Source organism: Mastigoproctus giganteus, chromosome 6, assembly GCF_048544385.1.
Source record: "Mastigoproctus giganteus isolate SK-2022 chromosome 6, ASM4854438v1, whole genome shotgun sequence".
NCBI classification, from domain to species: domain Eukaryota; kingdom Metazoa; phylum Arthropoda; class Arachnida; order Uropygi; family Thelyphonidae; genus Mastigoproctus; species Mastigoproctus giganteus.
In genome coordinates, this window is record NC_143580.1 from 132,818,446 (window position 1) to 132,842,949 (window position 24,504).

General features: G+C 39.7%; 1 protein-coding gene across 3 annotated transcripts in view; it reads left to right on the forward strand.

Moving 5' to 3' along the window:
- LOC150084588 (dual specificity protein phosphatase 10-like) overlaps positions 1–14,442 on the forward strand; it is a 32,288-nt gene extending 17,846 nt beyond the window's left edge. For all 3 annotated transcript variants that reach the window (XM_090376495.1, XM_090376496.1, XM_090376494.1), the window contains exons 3-4: positions 992–1,396; positions 11,993–14,442. In XM_090376495.1, coding sequence (XP_090232621.1) covers positions 992–1,396; positions 11,993–12,303 — 716 coding nt within the window. In that variant the 3' untranslated portion in view covers positions 12,304–14,442. The remainder of the gene's footprint in view (positions 1–991; positions 1,397–11,992) is intronic.
- Positions 14,443–24,504: the final 10,062 nt, after the last annotated feature.

Consider the following 24,504-nt stretch of genomic DNA (forward strand, 5'->3'; position numbering starts at 1 on the left):
TCTTAAGATTTATTTAACAGTTTTCAATAAACCATTCCATTCACTTTATCCTGAAGAATTGATCATTGTTGGTGAAGCTGTCCAGTCCGAAAATGTTACAAAGTTCGTCAGTCCATTCACTCCACGAATAAGCATTTCTCGAAGCAACTATATATAATGCGTAGTATATAAATATACAGGAGCGATGGGAGGACGGACCATTTTGGGGGAATGGAAATCTTCCTTTTCGGAAGACTATATTTATGTCATACAGTAGTAATGACTCACTTTGTTATCTCTGGACCGAAAGTCTAGCAAAGGTGCCTTTTTAAACGCCCCTCTCCCGAACTTGTAGCCATGAGTCAGGGATAGGAAAGCAGAGGGCAATGGCAGACACCCATGAATCATCTCACGCGGGGCACACCACCACCCCCTCCTCGACCTGGGAATTGAATCGTCATGGAGGGACCTCTAATGGCCTCTAATTAATGGGAAGCTTTCTGTGTTATGCGCTATAAAATTCAGCATCCCTAAATGATAATAGCTGGGGGAACTTGCCGATGAAGCCACTGATAGACCCATCCCTATGGAAATATTTGAGCTTCGGATAGCAGTGACCTTTCAAGACTCGACGAAGCTCGCGTTATCTCCTCTTACGGAGCGTACGCTAAACAAGATAAATACGGCCGAAAAGCTAACGTGTGTATGTTGTCGGTGGTGATGGATGATCGCCACATTAGCAACGGCTTATGGCTACTCTCTAGTCAACGAAGTTTTCATGACACATATTCAGAATTCGCTGCGCTCCACGATATCTCTTTTCATTTTTTATTATTTTCTTTTTTTTAAAGCTCTTTTCTGGGTGTTGATGTTGGGGTGGCAGGGGGGGGAGCGCGCGCCCACTTATAAAACACTTCTTGTTGCGCGCTCGGCACGCAATTATCTGAGCGCCTTGTTGTGTGAAGTCATTGTGACGTAATACATTTATTTTATTTTTTTCACCCGCTTACAGGTGGATGGCGGGAATTCCAGCGTTGCCATGGTGATCTCTGTACGGACTCTCAGTCGAAAAGCGTGTTCTCAGACGAAGAAAGGGATCAAGAGTGTAGTTATCCTCCAGAATCTTTGCCCGCTCTAGTCAGTTCCACGATGCCCGTGTCTCCAAACTCCGATGTGGTGTCGGACATAGAAAACATGAACGCCACCCCCATCCTGCCGTTCCTTTACCTGGGCAACGAACGGGATGCTTCCGACCTCTCCCGACTCCGTGCCCTGGGTATTACATACGTCCTCAACGTAACGGCACACCTGCCAGGGTACCACACGGAAGAAGGGATTAAACACAAGCAACTTCCTGCCTCAGACAACTGTCATCAGAACCTAAAGCAGTACTTTGAAGAGGCCTTTGCTTTTATAGGTGAGTACATTTCGATATAGTTTTAAGTTAGCTTTAGTTCTCAGATCTTGAGTAGTGAATGAATTACTGGCAATTTTCCCATATTCGTTACAAAAACAATGTGCTATCCCAAGAGTGAATGAGTGGGTGTTGTTAGAAGATTCCAGATGATTTTTTTGACACTACCAATTCATCAGCTTGTCCACTTTTTCACACGAAAAGTGGGAGTCAAGTAATTCCATGTGTGCCATCAGGAAGTGCGTTTGCTTATCCATGATTTTGGGTTCGTGCTGGTGCCGTTGTTGTGGCGTGATTGCGCTAAGCAGGCAGCGACCTTGCCCTCCAATCAACAAGGATGTGGCAAGGAAAAATCCTTGACCTGCCAGTCATGGTGTTTAATGAGTAGAACTCAAATTAACTTCAGACATAATTGTGTCAGCTTCTTGATTTATGGAACTGTCTTTTTGCTTCTTATTTTCTCACTTCGTTACCATTCGCTTTCGGTAGCATTCGAAGCTGCCGTTAGCAAATGGGAGGAATAAATAAGACCAGGTACGCGGGACCCCTGAAGTAGTCGGCAATAGCTTTAGTTACGAAACAGGTCAGATATGGCGAGAACTTTTTTTTTTTTTTTAATGATTGAATAACACGCTAGAAATGCTGTAAGTCATAACCTCGTTGGTTTTGTTTCGATTGTAACGCATGGAATGTCAATTCCGGAAGTTTTTACTTATTTTTTCTAAATTTGTAACCATTTTCTTAACTGCAAAACTGATGTTCTTAAAACCATGCTTAATAAGCTTTCAAAAAAAAAAATTATAAAACTTCCAACAAGTACAGAAGTTTTAAGCGTTGTTTTACAAGCCTAAACAATTAATAAATATAACTCATGTTATTTTTATGAATAATTATGTTAAACAATAAAAGGTGTTTTCGTATAACTCAAATAATTCTTTTATTAATGTAACAATTCTTACTATTAAAGAAGAATGTAAAATAACTTTTTTTTATATTTTAACTATTTATATTAATCTTTTTTGAATATCCTATTAATATATATATTAATTAGTCCTGCATAATAAGACAAGCTGCCTATGTACAGCTTTCGTGGAGAGCATGCTCTCGTCCATACCATCTTGGTTATATCTTGTTATGGACAACTAATGAAAATGAGGGGAGTCATTGTTATATATTTTTATCGATTATAAATTAAAAAAAAATCAAAATACATCTAATAATAAAGTGGTCTGCGAGTACATCATTATTTAGTTAATAATGAAACTCTAATGACAGCTGTTTCATGCTTCGAATATCAAACAAGCCGATTCACTGAGTGAAACGAAAACATGTTATGAACTGGATCAGTACAGCTCTCATGTTTGTTATCACTAATAGCAATTTTTTACCATCGTCATTATGTAAATTTTATTTATTTATAAATATTATTATTTTTTTTTGGTGTGTACTGGTACACGATGTACAAAAAGGTACACTAAATATTGTTTCTCGTGTGTTTTGCCTACTGATTTCTGAACCTATTTACTACATTACATTACGCGTGGAGTGAGAAATCGTCAGATTTATCAGCCCCCTTTAGGGTTGGGGAAAACTGATTGATCCCTCATGGATAAAAGGGTGTCGAAGTTTTCTCCGAATGTTGCCGGACTCCTGTAGCTTCTATCCGAAACCCCCCTAAGCCTACGGTCGTAACGCGGACTGTGCTTGTAGAGTGCTCGTTCATTAGTATTACACGATTATAGCGCCCTCTGCCCCGGAGTAGTGCTGCGGTGTCACTTGTGCGTGGCAGATCCTTTTTGTCTGGCAACGTAATCACGTCAGCCGACTACTATTAATCATCCTGATAATGCAATCAATAAAGCTTACATCTGCGTACAGCTCTGTTGGTATTCGGACTATTCGGCGAACCAACAGTTGGTTCTTTTTTTTTATTTGTTTTTTTTTTTTAGTTTTATTTCAAAATGTCCTACGTGTAATATTCTTATCTATAAGATACCAACGGAATGTCCTTTTATTTTCTCTGAGACATTTGAAAGGCGAAATTTAAGAAGTTATAATATCCGTCTTTCCCTTTTTTTTTTTTTTTAATTTATATTTCTTATTTTTAACGTTGAAAAGGCTCCGCAATGGTTTCTTTCGTACTTATCTTTCTGCCCCTATAGATATTTGTATAACCGTGACGTCTGGATGAACTTCGCTTTAGCTTCGGAAATACTAAAAATATGACGTCTGATCGCCGTAGAATTTAACCAGTCAAAAAGACAACTGACGCAGCTCTCCTACTTTGCGTCAAGACTAGTAATTAAGGCGCTAAGTCTCTAATACGTTGATTTCCGTTGAAGAGAAAGGGTGCCTTGCTTCGATGCACTTGTGGATACACTCCAGGGAGGAAATTCCCACGCACTCGGGATCTGTATGTGGAATAACAGAAATAGCGCGTTAACGAGAACAGTGCATTGTTTCGTTTCGTGGCAATGGCTGCCGATAAAGGAGTTTGACCGAAAAGCTTTTGATTGAAATTAGCTCGAATGAAAGTACGGTATTTATTAAGAAGTGCCGAAGAAATAGTGGTTTGGGGATAGTGTACAGTAGTACACGCGTTAGAGTTGAACAAGATTCTAGCCCACGTAGCCATTAAATACCGTGATGTTCTTGTATTCTCCTCATGGTCCTATGTGGTCGTATTTTATCCTAGGACCAACGGTTTTGTTTGCATTAGCTGTTGATATTTTTCTGAAGGTTTTATTTTTTTTCTCTTATTCATAATACTTCTATTGAATAAAAATTACAATTGCTGCTAGGTTATTTGGTTACTCAGTACGTAATTTAAACTTGGGCCAGATTAAATTGATCTACCTTCATTCGTTTAATGGATGCCACAAAAAAATAAAGGTGGTTTTTTTTTTTCCGCTTGAAATACGATATTGGTTCAACTGGATGCTTCTCGCTGAGCCAATATCGTCTGCGTGGATGATAAATGGAAGCACAAATTTATCTTTCCGTTAGAAAACACGTCTGTTCTGCTGACTTTGATTAGTCTGTGGAAAAATAGCGATTAGTCACCATTGCAGTCTGCTAGTTTATAAATTAACCGTTCGTAACGTTTCTTTATTCAGTTATAGTATTGGAAAGAAACAAAAGATAATGCGCGTGAATAATCCCGTCACCGACCGCCCGTTGTGTCAGTGAATATCACTTGACCTAATCTTCTGAAGTCTTTCCAGATTTTAGCGAGAAAATGAAAAATACCTTTACAAATAGAAACAACGCGCGGAACAGTACAAACAAAAGCCCCAGTTTTTACCCTCATTAAGGGTTGTTATGCTACCTTAGCGTACAGTGCCGGTATCGTGAAAAAAAAAAAAGTGGGTCATGCATCCCCAAGCTGTTCCCCGTTTATATAACAAACTACTACATCTGAGTTTTCTGAAAGGAGCCGTCTTAGCAGCGAGAAGTTTGGCTTTGATATTTGATTTGACTCAGCCGTGGCACTTTGTACTGGTACCGGCATCCCGGCATGCAACATAGCCTTATCCCCTCAGGTGTTCAAACTAGGGTCAGATGACGTCACGCCTGCCCCCTACTTTGTGCTTATTGTCCCGGGACAACTGAAGTGCTGATTCATGCGGGCGATTATGTGATACTTAATAGTATGAAGGGGCATGGAATCATCACGTGCGACTGCGTTGCGGAGGTAGTCAGCCACAGGTAAAAAGGGGGTTGTCACGTGGGAAGTGACTCATATCTACATGCGCTACGGAAACAAAGCCTTGGGAACAACACCGTACTGTTGGTTACATCAGCCGTTGGCTTTGAGCGATCTCTCTCTCGTTTGGTGACTGATTCGCCATCTGGTGACGGTTCGGAAGAACCCGTTTTGGGTGTTAGTTTGGATGGGGAGCGTATTTCAGACTTCCAAGCATCCTAAATGCCTCTTACGTGAGTAGTACTTGATATTTGGGAGTGTCTATTCGAGGTTGCGATGGCTTGCGGAAGTAACGAGTAAAATCCCTTTTTTATAGGGAGAAAGTGGCGCGGATTTCCCACGAAAAACACTGCTGGTAGTTCTGAATGAGTTATGAAACGAATAGCTTAGGGGATGCGCTAATGATTCAGCTCATCCCCTAACCTATTCATCCTAAAAGGTGAAAGATCATTTTTAGGCTTAAAGTAGTTACACAACGGAGAATTCTATTCTAAATATTTAACAATTCTTCATGTTGCTTTTTTTTATTATTGATTCTGAATTTGAGCAAGTTTGAGCATTTATTTGCAATGACTTTTCACTTATTCACATATTTTTTCGCAACTGTGTGCAGTTGCGAAAAAATATGTGAATTAGATGAACTTTAATTCCGAGTTTCCCCAGCATGAAAACTCAAAATCATCATAAATTACCTACTTAATCTGCTATGGAATCTCTTCGAGTATATTCATATAGAATTCCGATTTAATCACTTCCAACAAATCCTTTTCTTCGGGATCCATAAAGTTTCGATACTGGTCGCTTACACTATGATAAAATAATTTTTATCGTAAAGATTGTACTTAATTAGTATCAATCATCCCGAGTTTTTATTAAGCTTTTGGTTAATAAAAGAATTTTTATTAAAGATAATCTTTTAATAAAAAAAGTTTATTTTTAAATAAACCCACTTAAAATGATCGAATCGTACCGATGTCAGCTGACCTGGAGCTTATCATTTGATTATCAGACAGTACTTTGCAGTGATCTGTTAACAAATTGCATTGGACTAGAACAGTCCAATTAATAACTAACGAGCTTGCAAATCCTACGTGTTTTATTGCGTCACAAGTCACTTGGGCCTGCTGTCTGAATTCCCTTGTTTATTAAAGAAAATTACTGAGTTATAAACATCTCTGATCTGTTGTAATTTTCTTTTTCTGGTTGCTCTAATAACCTTAGAAACTAAATACCGCCAATCTAACTTTCCTAATCTGCCCCTAATGATAATCTGAGTGCGCGAAAAGGTCACTTTTAGTGAATATCTGCCATCGCTTCTGTAGAAGCGGAAAATATGCAACCAGACACAAAAGGAGCATTGCAAACTTCAGAAAAATCTGCAACGCCATTGTTTCAAATTTAAACTTTTTTACAGATCGTTCCAACCTCCACACCACCGTTAATCAACTTTTTTATTACTCTCCTAGTGCGAACCTTCAGCAGAGTACCCCAGAATATATCCCCCTTTTTTTTTTTTTTTTTTTTCAACATTGCTTTCGTGACTGTCCGGCAATGGGACTGTCATGGAAGAAAACTTAAGTCCCTTCGATGACTGGAAGAATTTCTAAAGGCCTTTTCACAATGGCGCGATATGGACAAAGTCGCTGATCTGCGTGAAAATCAACAACAGAACTTTGCAAGGAACTAATCGTAAGTGACACAACTACCACAAGAATTTTCCTCCGTCAATCTCGTCTCTAAAGGACATCCAAATCCAATGCACCAAACTTTTTAAAATCTCCTTGCGAAGCGAATCGGAAACAAATTGAAAAACCTTGAGGTTATCGCATTAGAGAATTAATGTTGATTTGGAAATAAGAACAACAAACCTTCATGAAGCCCATAACTGCCTGATAACAAGCGCTTTACTAAATCAAGGTTAGCGTCTCCATATTGCTGAAAAATCAGTTCAGAATTCTAGACGCAACAGACTCTTCTTCCACAAACTTTGAAGCTTCCCTTGCCCACTTAAATACAGAATCATTAATATCACTGTTGTATACTCGCTCCCACCCAGATTCTCTTCGAATATCGGCACTGTTTACAACAGCCTAGAGGACTCAATCTCTGGAAATTTAAGCCTTCCTCCACCAAGTACTCTTAAATCCATATTTCTTAAATACTCTGACCATTTCAGCAGGACTATTCCAATATTTGCTTCGATCTGATATTTTGTTGGATATTTGCACATATGTTAGACTGCCCCAAGATAGCTGTCCATCCCTAATTCTGCTACTGATCAAGAGGATTCCAATGAGTACCATCACATGAGAATGATGAGGATCATCATTCTCACGACACATCTATACCAGTTATCGGAACTTGGGATTCAACAGTGTTGGGAACACTTTCACCATCTAATATGGATTCAACACGTGCTGCGCGTGACTTTTTACTTTAATATTGAGTTCATATTACAATTAAAAGTAACAAAACCAATTATGAACTGATTCTTCTATCTTTAAAAGCATGCAAAACATAAACCAAAATTGTACCTTGTAGGTTAGACAAACATTAACAGTGCATGTACGAATGGAAATATGTTACATCGATCTAACATTGTGCCACTGGAGTTATACCGATTTCATGGGTCTTTTCTTTCCTCCCCCCTTAAAAAAGAAAAACCCGATATTCTTCCACCAGCTGTCTATACAAAATGACTCATGGAGCAATAAGGAAGTCCAAGTGAATTACAAGGATCTTCCCATCTGCTCAAATAACAACGGCTTCGATTGGAGACGTCGATGCAACAAGTATTTAACTCCCACACACTCGTATTCTTCTGCTGGTGTTAAAACCTCACCTCATATCGTCCCCTTAACGTATGGCAGTTCGCTTTTTAATAAGTAAACGGATAAAGTTATCGCGATTTATCTTCAAAATGGCGGAATAATTTATGTTCCAGCGCGCGGGGATAAAAATAAAAATATTCAGTAAATCTTCGGGTTCTTATGAGAGAGGGAACTATGAATTCCCGCCCCTCTTTGACTTCCCCGCCGCTTGATCACTCCAGTATGAATGAGAAATGACTAATTCTGATAAAGGGTATGTTTAAGTCCTTTTTAGGGGGGAAAGGGGGCAATGTTTCGCTCCCTCCCTGAGATCACCCTATCCGGGAAGGATAGCGTTAAATATTACGAAGAACACGTCACTTGTTGGTGATGTCAAACCAGACAAAACCACCCTCACACACGTGTCTAACAATCGCACACCGAAAGCGGGTCCGACTCTAACCATCTGCGAAAACGAGCTCGGTGTTACTCAGCACAGAAGGTGAGTATGACGTGGCGCTAACCGACAGTAGCTCTGACCCAACGCATATCGGGATGAGTAATGCAGGCTCTTGTGTACGCCAGGTAGCTCGGCAGCTGCGCGAGGCCACGTACCTCTATTGTATGTGCTTGTCGTCAACCTCGTGTCGGTCCGAACTTTTGCCGTCCGTTCACTTTTCCCCCATTCTTGGCTTCTCGGGTGATATGTGACAAGCGAGGGAGATACAAAAGGGCACAGATTCAACAACAGCCTTTTTAATCCCCATCACCCTCTTTAGCTTTAGTCTTGATTAGCTCAAAAGCGTCGCACTTCGGCCACGAACTGCCAGACTTCTATCCGTCCACATGGACGGAGTGGGCAGGGCGAGACAAAGAGTAGTAGTCAAAGTTCACCCGCACCATCCTCCCCTCCGTGACTCACTGGATGAGACAGCTTTCTGTCACCGATTTACCAGTCGGTTTAAATATCCAGTCGGATATATGGGTGTTATCTGTCCAATCAGTTCCCAGATAAACGACCCATATGGAAGGGTTACGCATACTTCGGCATACACCCTACAACAAACTTTTATTAGCAGATAACAGCAAACTAACAAGGTGAGTTGTGACAGGATGAAGTGCATCGCGAATCAGACGATGTCTGATGCACTTTTAATATTGGTAAGCACTTTTCAACGCGCATCTATCATTCAAGACACGCGCCACGCATTTTGATAAGTGTTGCTGCTTGCGCAATCTAACAATTGAACTCGTTGCTCTCTAAATAACGTATTGTGACATTATATGAGCATATTAACCATTAAATCTTTAAGGAAGCATTCCTGTTACGCTTTTTCTAGAGTTCTTGTAACTTTTAAACTCTGATAGAATTCCTTAGTGGTCCGTTAGAAGTAGGTTTGTCAGCTCTCCACAGGACTGCTAGTAATTCTTTTTTTTTCGTTCTTTATATCTTCATCCCCCTCTCAAACATCTGTTCTGAAGTACCTGGAACGGTGAGTCACCTTCTCATTACCTACCTTGTAAGTGACCCAGATAAAGTTTCTATTTCCTCGGTGTGCAGCGGGCCACTCTTGTCCCACCGTATCTGTGCCTAGCAGCACTCCAGACTACCTTTACCAAACCCTCGGTTTCTGTACCTCGCACACATGACTCATCACACTTCGGCATTACACCTGCGCACGTGAAGTTCACGTGTGTTTCTCGGGTACCGCTTTTTCTTCGTTCTTTCCTTCCTTTTTTGTTTCTTCCTAAAAAGAATTTCGACTTGTCCGTTAGGTGGCTCTGTAGTCGACTCCGATTGAAGGACGCCTGGAGGATAACTGATGGTGGTATTGAGTGTCGTAATGCGATGTTTTACTTCTCGCCGTGTCCTCTTGTAGATTTCAAAGTACAGCTACAGAATTGGCTTGGTAATAATCCGTTTATTAAAGCACTTCGAATATTCCTTGGTATTTAAAATACTCAATTCATTTATTGCCCTCCTTCCGACAGCGCTGAAGAATTCAGAAAATTTTTTAAATAAATTTATTTAATTCATTTATTTATTCAGAATTTTATAGCCCTGGTTGGTTAAGAGTAAGAGGATATTCCTTGCCCTCTTACCGATCTTTAATCAAGGTCTTGCCTCATCTTCATCAATAATATTTTGTGCAATCCAATATCCACTTCTTGGCGGTTCTACAAAAACAGATTTAATTGCGGTCCGCCTTTAGTACACCAGATTAATCGAAGAGAAATGCTTGGATTTCTTACAGTAATCGCCAACTAACACCATAAAATTCCAGTATGTCTGTAAATTGCATGCATTATATGGTGGACCTGTTTAACTGGATGAAAAATCAGTTATGAAGACCTTAACTGTGATTTTTCATCCTTAATTGAGTTATTCCGTTGGCCATGAGGATCGAATATGAAAGATAGGAATTCCAACATGTATGACAATCTTTAGGATATAATCTGGACTTGCTCCACTCTGTATTCACTTGAGTCAGTATCAGGGAAGAGTTAAGAAAATTCTCTCCACACTCGGGATTTTTCCCTCGCAAATAAGTGGGTCTAAGAATATATACACACATGACACCTCCATAGAACATGATATCAATACGACTAGTTAATTTTGGAGGGCTTGCAGATTTCTTTAAGATAATCTTAAGTCAGCAGTATGGTTTTGTTTCTAACCACAAACAAAATACCCATCTTGAAGCAAATAAAAGCGATAAGTTCTTTTTCCGTCTTCGTAAATACTTTAGTGAATCATTGAGCAGCCTTATAAACCTCCCCAGTTAGATATCCATTAGTCAAATAAGGGATTAGAGAAACCCTTAACATAACCGCCCATGGACGTTGGGAGTAATGACGCGTGTCATTGGTTTGGTAGAAAACCAATTTGATGTTAATTAAAGGGTTTTACCGTATTGAGGAGAGCTGACTTTTAAAAGGAAAGCACACACACAGGAACAACAGAGCGTCCCGCAGTACGATAAGAATCTCGACTCGTGAGAGAGTTCCATCGGCCCTCACGTGGTTTGCCGTTAAATTACCACTACTGGATGTCGGACGGACTCCAGTGCTGCCGGATTCATGAGCTGCGTTTAATGAACAGTCAGTACACTTGTGATCGATAAACCCAACCGGTGGGGAAAGGGGAGGGATACAGAATGGGATGCCTTACGAGCACGTGCAGGCAACATATGTTGCGGCAACATCCTGTTAGACGGAGAACAAATTGTAGTTTAATAGAGCGACATCGTACACTCTTGTTTTTGATAGGATGTGCTTGTCTACACCAAAGCACGATGCACACTGACATGCCGTGTTGGCTGGGAGTACGGAATGTCGATAAAAGCATCTTGGCATGATGAACTTGGAGCAGGGAAGGTTGTTATTATTATTGTTAGGGAAGAACAAAGTAGACTCAGATTGCCCGCATAGTTGAATGCTTTGCAATTATAAAATTCTCCAGCATTTTAACTAACGTAAACCTGTAATTCGATTGAATACCACTGGAGGGAGGAGCTATCTATATTTTATTGCTGAATGATGTTCGGTTGTACACTTCTGTTTATATATAGAATGATGGGAATTAAACTTGACCTACTCCAGAAGGGTCACAGAATTATTGGATAGTCATGTACGCGTAGAAATCGGAATGGACATTGCAGCTAACCAGCAATGTCCATTCCGATGAGGTCCAAAGTTATCCAAGAAAAAAGTATTCTTTATTTCATCTGAGCACTTCCCCATCGGGAATGTCGATGATTTCAAGAATAAAGGGTGTTCATAACTTTGCTAATCAGTTAATATGGCAGCAATAGACCCAAAACTTAGAGAAAACCCAACCACAAAATTCATGGGGTAATTCCTGGTTTATTTCCTCCTGTAAACATCCATAATCGATTTTTTTTTTTCCCTTAGTGAATGTCCATATTCAGCATATCATTCATATTAAGCACACTTCGTCGGAGATTTAAATAAAATTACTTCTGAAATGTTTTTTTAAAATGTAAAAAACTTTATTTACGTTTTTCATTATCTTTTTAAAATATGATGTTGCTAACGTGATTCCTTTCTTTTTCACTTTAGATGAAGCCAGACAACAAGAATGCAGTGTACTGGTTCATTGCCAAGCTGGTATATCCCGTTCTCCGACTATTACAATAGCCTACCTTATGCACCACAAGCTTATGTCTTTAGTGGACGCTTACAGACTTGTAAAAAACAAACGGCCTATCATATCTCCCAACTTAAACTTCATGGGTCAGTTGATGGAATTGGAGCAATCGCTTAGATCCTGTGGTCCTTCGGAACCGGAGTGTAAACCGTGCAGACAGTGTTTACATAACTCTCCACAAACACCCGAAACCCCATCTCCCGGATCCGGTCCAGGAATATGAGGCATAGCGAAGTGATGGAAATGGTTTTAATTTAAAACGCTCAACTAAGTTCTCTAACTGAATGTTAGGGTCGAATACAAAACGGCCCTTAACCTGGGCCAGCTGCGACGTGCCATGATCTTCAACACCAGTGTGCCCAAGAAGAGTGTCGTTGGTTTCAAACAGTAACTGAAAAATTAAGTGCTCATATTTAGTTATAAGACTGACAATACAATGGGACTCAAACTCGCATTGTGGAGTAAGTGTTCTCTAAGAGTTACGCCTTGGTTATCGAAGGAAGAAAGCCTCGAGCTCTTCAGTTCTCCCAGTGCGTGAGAATAAGCAGGGAAAGAGAAAAGTTTAAACGAATTCAAAATGTCAAATGACAAACTCTTGTATAAATTCAAGATGTACAAAATAACTTATTACAATATCTCCAAGTTCTGGATGGCAGCTGTTATCCTTAGGAACAAACCTTCATTGTGCCTTTAAAGTAATAAGATAAATGGGTATGGGGATACCCATTGTCAAAATAATGCCTCAAGGAAACAAATGGTAATCGAAGAAGGAAAAACACCTTTTTTATTTTAGAATTTCGAGTTTCTGGATAGCTGAGTTCGATCGAATAGAAAACTAATTCCAAGAAACTGGAAGGCTCTAATTTTCACGTTTAAAAGCAATTATTATCGTTAATAATTTAAAAACCTAGTCAATAACTATTCTATAGTTACCCTAAAAGCATCAGGAAATATTTAAAATATCAGCTTATTTCGAAAAACAATCACTTAAATGTAGATAATAAAATAGTTATTACATATCCGATGTTAATATTATTCTAAGATTAATGCTGGTTTCAATAAATATTCTAAACATCCCGGTTATTGAAATAACAATAACTGATAAGTTTTTCTTTGGTTTTTTTGCGAGTCGATGGATAGATGCTCGAAATAAGATGAAATGAAACGGAATAGATTTCTATATAAGCGATGTAGTGGGTGATGTGTAGGAGATGTAAATTTTGGAAAAGAACTGTGTATTATGTTTAAAACTTTTGTATATATCTTAAGCAAAATCAAACATCAAATCATTTCTGAGTTTTTCATTTCATATTTGCATAAATTGCTTCTTTTTGGAGAAAACTTAAGAGTCGATAAATGTAAATAATCACTCGACTTTCTGATCAAAATTTGGTTTGAATATTCGTAGAAATTAAAGTAGTTTAAAGCGAGTTAAAACAAGACTTCGTATCGTCTTCAGTGTTGGGTAAAATGGTTATCACAAAGTGGTGTCGTCCATAAGGTGGTAGATCTGAGCTGGTAAATGTATTATCTCGATTTAAACTGCATTATATTCGGGAAAAATGGATAAATGCTTGTTTCAGTGTCAGCTGGTTCCTTCATCTCATTCTGGAAATAGGACAAGAATAAAACCTAATGAATAAATTAGCCAATTATCTACAAAATCTAAGCAGCCGTTTATAAGTCCGTTGATTAACATAAAAACTTCAGGGAAATATTTGTATAAAGTCGGCTTAATTCGTAAAATTCTTCCTTGACCTGGCCGGAACTTTTAATAATTTCCTGGATGAAAGTCTTCCTGTTTGGTACTACCAGTTGGGAACAAACTGCGTATTCGAAATAGCCCAGATTAAGCCTTAATTATTAGAATTCAATTTATATCTCTCATTCAAAAAATATTCTTAAACTTTCTAACAGACGTATTAAAAAAATCATTGTCATAACACGTATTTTAAAGATTTTTAGGTGGGTTTATGTAATATTTATAACCTTGATGCGAAAAACAAAAAAGCATTTTTTTTAATGCGATGAAATGAGTCATCAGTTTTTGTACATTTAGGCTACCATTTAATGTTTCGGCTAAAAGAGTTTTGAGAACAGCACGCGCTTAATTGGGGTTAAAAAAAAAAAAATATGGAAGGCAAAAATAGAGAAAGAAATGCATCACTGAATACAAGGTATCTTTGTGCGCACTCAGTTTTGTAACTGCGCGAAGAAGTTTGACCAATTTATCGTGTTAAAGAATGTGCAGTGACCCGCGAAAGCTGTTAACCGTCCTTATACTCCCACCGCCCCCTTAAAAAAATTAACAATCGAAGGTTTAGATAAAATTTTGGCACTAATCCAGCGTTAAGAGACTTTTTTTTTTTTTTTTTTTTTTTTTCATGAGGACCTTAACTCCAAAATAGTCCAACACCAGCGGTGTTCGTACTTTACCTAAGACACCTAACCTCGACCAAACTGTGTCCACAAGCGCTGTGGATCTTAAACTAACAAACACTTCAATAATCTCAATCGATCTAGTCTGATGTCTTTCTCTGCGCTGTACAGGAGAGAATTCTTCGTTGCAAATAAATGCAAAATTGGTAAAAACTAGAACAAGGCCTTCCAAGCTTTTTAGTCTACTCAATGGCCTCAGTTCTTCCTTCTTCAAAATCCTCTTGACAGATAGTTTTAATCTTCAGGAGGTATATTTTCATAATGTATCATATCCCATGTGATTGTGTTTAATTGCAATGTGAAAACGATATTTTTAGAGAGAATACATAATAAATGAAATTATCTCTGTATTTGTGTGTGTTGGCTATTTATTTTGGAAACACCATAAAACCACGCGATGTTTTCAGTTATTTCAATTAATTCAGTGACTTAGTGGTTTGAATAAAATATCGCAAACCTTGGCACTAGAAACCTCAAGGGAGAAAGATTGCTAATTAAATTGATTAATGTTACTGTCCGTGAAGATGGTGGATTATAACAGGTAACCTTAAACAGATCCAGCATAATTTTTTTTTTTTTTTCCTTAATAAAATTTATCCATTTTCGCGAGGACATCAAGAAACTCATTCCAGGCGATGGTTCCAAACAGAAATCATAGAAAGACACCAATCTGTTCTAGAGTAGCGTTTCTCAACTCTTTCGAACGATGTGCACTCTAATTTAGGCAAATCTGAATTGAAGTCTGATGCTTGTCATGCATATTCTTTGTGAACGGAGATTGACCGCGACGGAGGTTTCCTCCTATCGTAACTAGGATCGAACCACCAGTGGAGAACCGCTATTCTAGCATGGAAAAATTGCATAGAAGATTGGGTTGCATGGCATCGTGAGCACTGCACATGCTGACCTGTTCGAACAGCATACACTGAGTGATCACTCAATTATGACTACCTACCTAATACTTCGTAGGTCCTCCTCATTTTGCCCTCAGTACAGCAGCTATCCAATGTGGCATTGATTCAACAAGATTTCTGAAGCGTTCGGGAGGTATGGCCAACCAAGCTGTGTGTAATGTGGTCAGCAAGCAGTTGATGATAGCGGAGACCACTGTTCCCATGACCAGGGGGCCCAAGTTCCTGCCAGTGAAACATGCCCACACCATACAACTGCCTGCACTTTTGATACCGTACATGATGTTATCAAAAGCCTCATGTTGTTGGCGCCAAATCCCTACACGACCATCCACGGTGTTGCAGTAAATAAATGTGACTCATTCGACCAGCATACCTTCCTCCAGTCTTCTAACGTCCAACTTGCATGCTCTTTGTACCAGGCGAGTCTTTTACGCCGATAAACCTTCGTTAGGAGAGGATGCCGTATGGGTCGTCTGCTGGAATATCTCATGCGTGCGACGTATGGTCATGCCAGATGTATTGGGTAATGAACTCTTCAACAGTGCTGCGCCTGTTCCCCTGTACGAGTCGTCGGACATCGCGGTCACCTCTAACATTGACCTTTGCAGTTTTGCCGTCGGGTCGTTGTTTAACCATTTTGAGGCCAGTCCTGGTACACTTTAACTACGGCGGATCTCGAACACCCCACCAGTTCAGCCGTTTGGGAAATCGAGGCACCAGTCCGTCGAGCACCCACAAACTGTACTTTATCAAAGTCCGATAAATCCTTCCTTGTACCCATTACGCTCGGAATTTTACTACCTAATGAACCACTGACACCTTATCTATGCTACGTAGATCGACTAACTCCGCACTCTCGTACCTCACCTGGTCAACGGGACGCATTCAGTTTTCATAGGAGTGGTCATAATTCAGTGATCACTCATTGTATGTACAGAAATTTAATTTTAATCTTTCGCTTTGGGCAAAATGTTATAGGCAATTCATGCATATAGATTTCGATTCATGGTTACTAAATAACCATTCCTTCTAATTACAATTGGAATTTATAGCACACGTTTAGGAACTGACCAAAATATTAAGAACCACCATTGAAATATTTAATCAGCTACTAAAGAAAAAAAAACCACCATATAAATTATTCTTTTATAATGAAATATCTTCAGTGAATAGTATCGTAAATATAGGCTGTGCATGACATTTTAAAATGTTTATACAACATACACTGAATGGCCACTTTATTAAGTACACCTACCTAATAGCAAGTATGCCCCCCCCCCCCCCTAGCCTTCAGAACAGCATGGATTCATTGAGGCATGGGACTTACGAGGTGTCACAAGGCTGCTTTTCCATAGTAACTCAGTTGCTTCCTAGAGTTGTAAATTGGATGATTGGGGATATCTACTCCAAAGGCTCGTTCCACCTCATCTCACAGGTACTCAGTCGGATTGAGACTTAGTGACTTGGGGGGGAAGATCACTGAAGCAGGTTCATGATCCTCGAACCAGTTCTGTCCTTGTGATATGGAACATTATCGTGTTGGAAGAACCCATTCGCAGATCGATACACTGCAGCCGTGAAGGGATGCACCTCTTTGGTACTACTTGCACTGAGTTGCTATTTGACTGGTTGGGTTGTAGTCTTTCTGTCAACCTGCGCAAGTCTTATTTAGCCGTCATTGTCCACTTGCATCAACGAGCTGTTTCCTACCTCACGATTGCCATTGCTTGGATGTAACTTGACGAATTTAGATACAGCCTTGGGTGAAAATCCGAGCAGAGCTGCAGTTTCCGAGATAGCCATACCGACACATGTGACCATGCCACGTTCAGTCACTTTAAACTTTTCCATTCTCGCACTGCATCTGCATGCATACAACGTCCTTACTTACTTGTTCACCTGCTCTGTATCACAAGGTGCGAAAATATGATGCTGTTACAGGAGCATGGTAAGGGTACCTCCACGATAAGGGCAGACGTCCCTCATAAAGTGACTATTTGGGGTATAAAGGGCTTTGCGTATACGCATACACGAAAGATAAAAATAACATGATTAACTTATAATATAGTTAGCAAATAGACTGTATATTCGACCATACACAAGTATATTAAAGATAAGCTGCACGAGAACAAAACTCAGTTCAGTGCCTTTTTCATTCTTTCCGAAATTACACTTCTAATGGGCCGTTTCTGCTGAAGACCACGGATTGCTGGGAAACTGAATTAAAACAACTAGCGCAAAGGAATTTGGAAGAAAAGTAAATCTACAAAGATAATAGTGGTTGGAAATTTTTAGTGGTTGCCGATAGGCCCAGTGAAATCAACGGAGACGCTCACCTCGAATACAATGCTGGACAGTCCAGACCCATTTTTTGCAGGGCAATGTGATTACCCGCTATCGGAGGATTTGTATGGGATCGGTATGCAATTTGCGTTGATTGCAAAAGTGGATCGCAACCGTTTTCTGGTGGGAAAGACGATATCCATTGAGCACAGCTCGCTTATGTACTTTATTGAGGGATATCTGCAATTGCCGTTCTATAAATCGCATGTTCTGAGAATGGCAAGAAATGGAGAGATCATAAGCGTAAAGGTACGCTTCTACAGTATTTGGGAGTTCTTTTGTAATGGAATCAATTCTAAGGGCAAAGAGGGTTGCACTCAGCACTGATCTCTGCGGTACTTCTTCCTGCGAGAATATAGTAGAGAGGGAGTTTTGGTATCGTACTTTGAAAGATCGGCTCTGTAGCAAGTTCCTAATAAATATAGGCAGGTAGCCTCTTAGACCAAGAGTTTGAAGGTCACTGAGAATGCCATAACGCCAGGTAGTATCAAATGCCTTCTCTACATCTATGGAGATCATAACAAGGTATTCATTTTTAACAAAGGCATTGCAAATTTCAGATTGTCTTGATCATCAGTTCTAAGGAGGTCTTGTTTTCAATTCCAAAGAGCTTCGTACACTAGAGCAGCGGTAATTTGTATCTGGTTGTGGGAGCTCGTGCTTCGAGGGCTTCCATATCTGAAACGACATATCTCATCCGTTGTTCATGGCCCACTGTTGTTAAGGTGTACAAAGAACGGTTTGAAACCGTTCAAACCACCTGACAGAACTGTAAAGGATTACGCAAGGTGAATATTCATGGTGAAGTGCGTTGTACGGGCTAACGGCAGGTCACTCTGCGACAGTTGACATCGCAATGCAATGTGGGGAATTCAAGAATAATGTTCCAAATGACGATCCGCTGCACACTCACACGTATGGGTTTCCACAGCCGATGCCGTCTCCTCACCACTGATCGTCATCGACGGCGAACTCTGTGGTGTCAACAACACTCTGATTGGATACTGGGCGACTGGAAACGAATGTGCTGGTCGAATGAATTCAAATACTGGTTCAACACGTTGACGAACGCCTGCGCATGTGGCGCAAGCAACACGAATCCATGTACCCATCGTATCTAGAGTCCCTACCCAGGCGGTGTTGCTTAACATGATGCATGTTTTGGTAGCAAGAACTAGGACCCCTGGTGCATATGGACCATCGTTGCACTGGCGAGGTCTACTGGCAGCTCTTAGGAAGCCAGACGCTGAAATGTTTCCAGGACAGAAATGGGATCTTCCATGACGATAATGCGCCGTGTCATGGGCTCACACTGCACGAGTGGTTCGCACAGTAAAGATATCCACCATCTTGATTGGCCTCCAAATTCGCCTCAATCTAATTGAACATTTGTGGAATGTTTTGGAACAGGAAGTGAGGCGTAAGGACACACACAACCGTCATCTTTTCCGGCACTGTGGAAAGCCCTGTAGGTAACATGGCTGCAGATCTCTACAAATGTCTTCAGACATCTAGTGGAATCAGTGCCTAGGCGAATAGCGGCCACTATTCGTGCGAACGTGGCCAAACACGGTATTAAGTAGGTGGTCATAATTCAGTTATCACTCAGTGTATGTCTTAAATATCCACGATTTTTTCCCCGGAAACTCGAGTTTTTCATCCAGAAAACAGAAACTCTACCTCAGAACACACGCAGTTTACAGACAATATATACTGAGCAACATGGCCTTAGTCGCCGATGCTCCTAAAACCCAACAACAACAATCTTAAATATCATACCAACTCAAAATTGTAGATATACGGGTACAGTATTTGTTAAACCAGCCCAGCTTTTTCCAGTTGTGGATTGTTTAATTGTAATGTTCCCGACGCCACTCAAATTGCAGTAGTTGACATCTAGGATTAGATAGTGCGTCGGAGTAGTTCTGAGAGGAACTGCCCTGAGGAGGGTACCCCATTAATAGACATGTGTTGAGTTCAACTCCGCTATGGGACCCTGTGATGAATAGAGAACTCTGTAAAATATTGTTTGCGAAGTATGTTTCTTGCTTTGTTGTTTGTGGCCACTTAGCTACTAGAGAGCAGCGATCACCTTATGTTTGCAATCCAGCAGTCGTCAGTGTCACATTATTCCTTTCAAATTATGCAGTAACACCAACCTTTATATAATGGGGAATGGAATATTATGAAATACTGAAGGTCTTGTGCCATAAAATTGCATCAATATCAAAAGAACAGCGGTATTAAGAATGTCAAAAAATCTTGCCGCTTCTGAAAGGCACCATCTACGGAGACCATCGGACCAACAATATAACATGAAAACCTAGCCTAGACCATCATCTATGATTCAGAGTTGGAATGTGATTCATGGACAGTGGACTAGTTAATTCCCTTTCTGAAACGTTCTCCCGTTTAGCCTCACGCCGAAATTTTTCCGTCGAAATTAATTGTTCCATAGATCGATTCCCACTCTCCCAGAAGCCAGTTTCCTTCTGGCTACATCTGTCACTGTGCATTAGCCTTCTTGATGACAAGTTTGTGGACGTATGTCTTCAGAAGTTCAGCTGGCACATCACTCTGCATAGAACATGCGCATTGGTTCTCGGAGTTCTTGGGTGATTCTTTGGTACGGGTTTTGCAACAACACAGTCGAGGATTCATATTGTAGAAATAAGATAATCAGCTTGTTCAGCATTCAACCTAATTGGAAGGCGATTATGTTTCCACTCTGTTTCTTGTTCCAGATAAGTTTTAGGAATATTGGGAAGATCAAAAATCGTAGTACACTACGTCTCACCGTGTGGTATCCCATCATCTATTCTTGATTAACCTCGCTGAGATCGTTACCACTTTACATATCGATTTTAAACGAACCCTTTACCTTCTACAGCTTCGTTTATACCTCTGTGTTTTTGCATTGCAGCCCACAATATTTGCATAGCCAATAATTTACTTATTCATTATTGTTTCAATAGTTTTCTAACATATTGTACTAAATCTATAAATGGGTGCATGTTTGTACCTGACTGATAATTTTGGTATTCCTTTTCTGTACCTTAACTGTATAGTTAATGCAAAACCCTTGTAGGTTCTTCACGATTATCTCATTATATCCTTTGTATTTTAGCCGACATTACCTCCAAAAATCTCATCGGCTACACTGGTGTATATATTTCATTCTCCAATTTAGAAACGGCTCGCAAGGTTGGAGTGCGATTTCCTTCAGAATTTGCATATTTTTTTGTTTTTAACATAATGAATTCATGTACAAGCAAGCTGCAGAAACCCCATATGGAATGATGATCGAAAAAGGTTGCTAACCGCCGTTCTAGGTTGTCTTGAAAGGGACAACTTATCTGTCCACCATCTTGAATCAAACTTGGAATAGATGAGGTTGTTTTTTGTTTGCTTCACTGCCTGAGAAGGTTTTTAATTTAATTTATTTTATTTTGTTGACTCTAACAACTCCACTGTGGGATTTTATGCTTGTATGATGTACTTGTCTACTACATAAATAAATATGAACTTTATGGGAGATCGAGTACAGTCATAATGTTCTTGTTGTAATCCGATGTATTAGGTATCCAGTGAAGTGTAGCTACAGCGCCCTGGGACAGGGGTTAATTTTGTACGCTTCTTTTCCTTATTTTCTAGAAATCTGATACTAAGAGGCTGCATCCAGCGACCTCCATTACAGCTAAACGCAGTGACAGCTACTTTTCCTTCTTCCCCATAGCTATGCCTCTGCGTGAAACCACCACAGGCCGTTGTGGTACAACAGTGGGACTCTCTCTCCAGGAAGCAGGGCGGTCATATTTCCGGATATGTTTAAAAATCTCTAGTATCCATTCCACGACATTTTAAAGACTTTATACGCCCGCTCAACGATCCCCAAATATTGCACGGATGGGTCAGTCACACTTCAATGGCCGCTGAGTGTATCTGAGATTGTTGTAAGAGATTTATCGTTTACTGCATGACGATATACAATAATATTTGACGCTGTTGTAGTTCCAAGCGTTATTAATAGCCTGTCAGAGTTTCTGTTTTTTCACACTAAGTCCCGTCCTAGGTGGTAATTAAATGCTACAAGTTAAAAAGTATTTCTGTTCACGTTTAATTTCTAATAAGATAAAAAAAAAAGAGTGGTAATAATACGCGATAAAACTAATACTTGAAGACTGGCAATGGGTATCAGGCCAAGGACTGAATGAGCTTAACATTTGACCCTGACAGTCTGTAATAAAAAATAAAAAAAAGTTAAACAACCATTTGAAAACAGATTAGAAGGATAGCTATGACTCATAAGTGTTTACGAAAGCTCGCTGGAATTATCGCAACAAAAGCTATTAGAGGACCAGTTCGAAGAAATGCGTTCTTAGATCATCTGTTCACAGGGTATTCATTTCCTGCAGAAGAAACAGATCTTTATGTTAGCTAATTACGGACTAGCAAAAAACGAACTGATGAATATATAACTAGAGTGGAGTGTAAAACGAACCCTTCCATTCAAAAATACGCTTTTTTAATCTGAAGGTTTCTGTATTATGCAGTTTATTCTTCCACGTTTCTGTTCTGCGCACGGTACAACCGTTTGACCTGTCATGGCCTCCGATTCGGGTCAGTTACTGAGTCTCGGTTCAGTACTGATATTCAGCTCGGTACTCGGCTCATTCCTTTTCCTTCTTAAGAAACGAATCCAACGACCAGAAATTTTTCAGTGAACCATCTTGCTACCGCACCACCTTAAAGTCCATAACTGCTTCATTAAGGCGATTTTAATTTCCCTGTTTCATATTTCCACAGATTTTATTACCATTTTTTATTACTTCCTTTGGATGACCTCTGTGTGAGGCACTTGCTGTTGCTGTGTTGGGAGAGAGCGAGCTGTTAGGATGTGAAGAAGTCATTCACCTCAGGGGGTTATACTGGCTGCCCTATTAAAGCCAGGACAACTCCACAAATACTTCGTCTACCCTCATAACAGCTTATATAAAAAAAAAAGGAACTGTGTGTGTGCGTGTGTGTGACAGTTCAGATGGACTGAATGGAGAAAATAATTAGGCTAACGCTCGATGCATCGTCCTTTTTGATTTTTTTCTCTTTATGTCTGTGTATATAATTCATCATTGATACATCGATCTATATTACTGCATGAAATCTGATGTAATTAACTATGGTAAGTTAGTGTGATGTCGATGTATAATTTTAATATTAAAAATAAGTAAATCAGAGCTAAATGGCTATTGACAGGATATTCGCAAGCTGAGGTAGCCGGAACCTTGAACGTGTCGAGAATATTAATTTCAAGGTTATGGCAAAAATATTAGAAGAAAGGATGGATGTTTCGAAGTCAGAAAGAGTTCCAACACGCAGGATGCCCGCTATCTGTCCCGAACAGGAGCCATACGAAGACACAGTCAAATAATTCTTTCTGAAACTCTCAAAGACCACACGAACAACAAATTCAAGGCGAACTCTAAAAGAACTGAAATTTTGATCACGAACGAAGAGGTCATGAGAGGATACCCGTGGTTTGTCTCGCAAAGCGCCGGTTCACTAATGGGTCGATGTTCTCTTTACAGATGATTCCAGATTTAGTTTCTAAACTGAATCTCCAAAAAGTAAGAATCCTAATTATCGGTTGATTCAGCACTGCTCATCTCAATTGCCCTAATTATTCGCTGTACGATCCCATTCGATTCAAAGGTGGTGCTTGTGCATATATACTGAGTTTACTTCTGTTCTGTCACCTTTTTACATTTTCTTAGTCCACTGGTGTTTTTCCTTCTGCTTGGAAATTTGCTCATATCATTCACTAAAATAGGTGACGAATCCCTCTCATCCAATCATCGTCCCACTGCATTTGCTTCTACTCTTTCTAAAGTAATGGAGAAATCCATTAACTGTCAACTCCCACACTATCTTGAAACCTTCCATCTGATCAATGATAACCGATATGGATTCTGTCAGCGTCGATTCACTGGTGATATTTTGCTTTATGTTACCCATCCGAGGAAAAATTCAATGGAAAGTTTGGTGAAACTCGTGCATTTCCTCTTGCTATTTCAAAGGCTTTTTATCATGTTTGGCTTAAAGGTCTTCTAAATAAGCTTCCATTTTATGGATTGCAGACTATTTTTTGCAATTCAGTATATATATCCAGTTTTTTCTCTGATCGCTCACTGAGCGTGGTAGTTGGCTCTGTCTTCTAACTTCTCCATTAATGCTGGTGTTCCCCAGAGTTCAATGCTTTTTCCCACTCTTTTCTCTTATATGTTAATAATCTTCTTCCATTGACTGGAAATCCGATCCATTGTTTTGCTGATGACAGCCCATTGCATTCCACCTTCCAGTTGTAGAAACTTTGCCCTGTACAAACACATTAAGCCCCCCGAATATCCACTACTAATTTCTTAAATTCTAATTTCCAGGTAGTTTTCCAATGGAGAAAAGATAACCAGTTAATTTCAACCCTTACAAAATCCATTCCTATTTTATTTCTCAAAAAGAGGATTCTTCTGTTCCTATGGTTACCTTCAATGACGCTCAGATTTCTGAACAAGATCACATATCTCTATTAGGCATTACCCTGGCTTCTAATCACTCTTCACATATGCACAATACAAATATTGGTTCCTCTGCGTCTAAAATTTGGTTTTTCTCTTCCACATTTCTTCTAAACAGTTACAAATCTTAAATCCGCCCTTCCATGCAATTTTATTCCC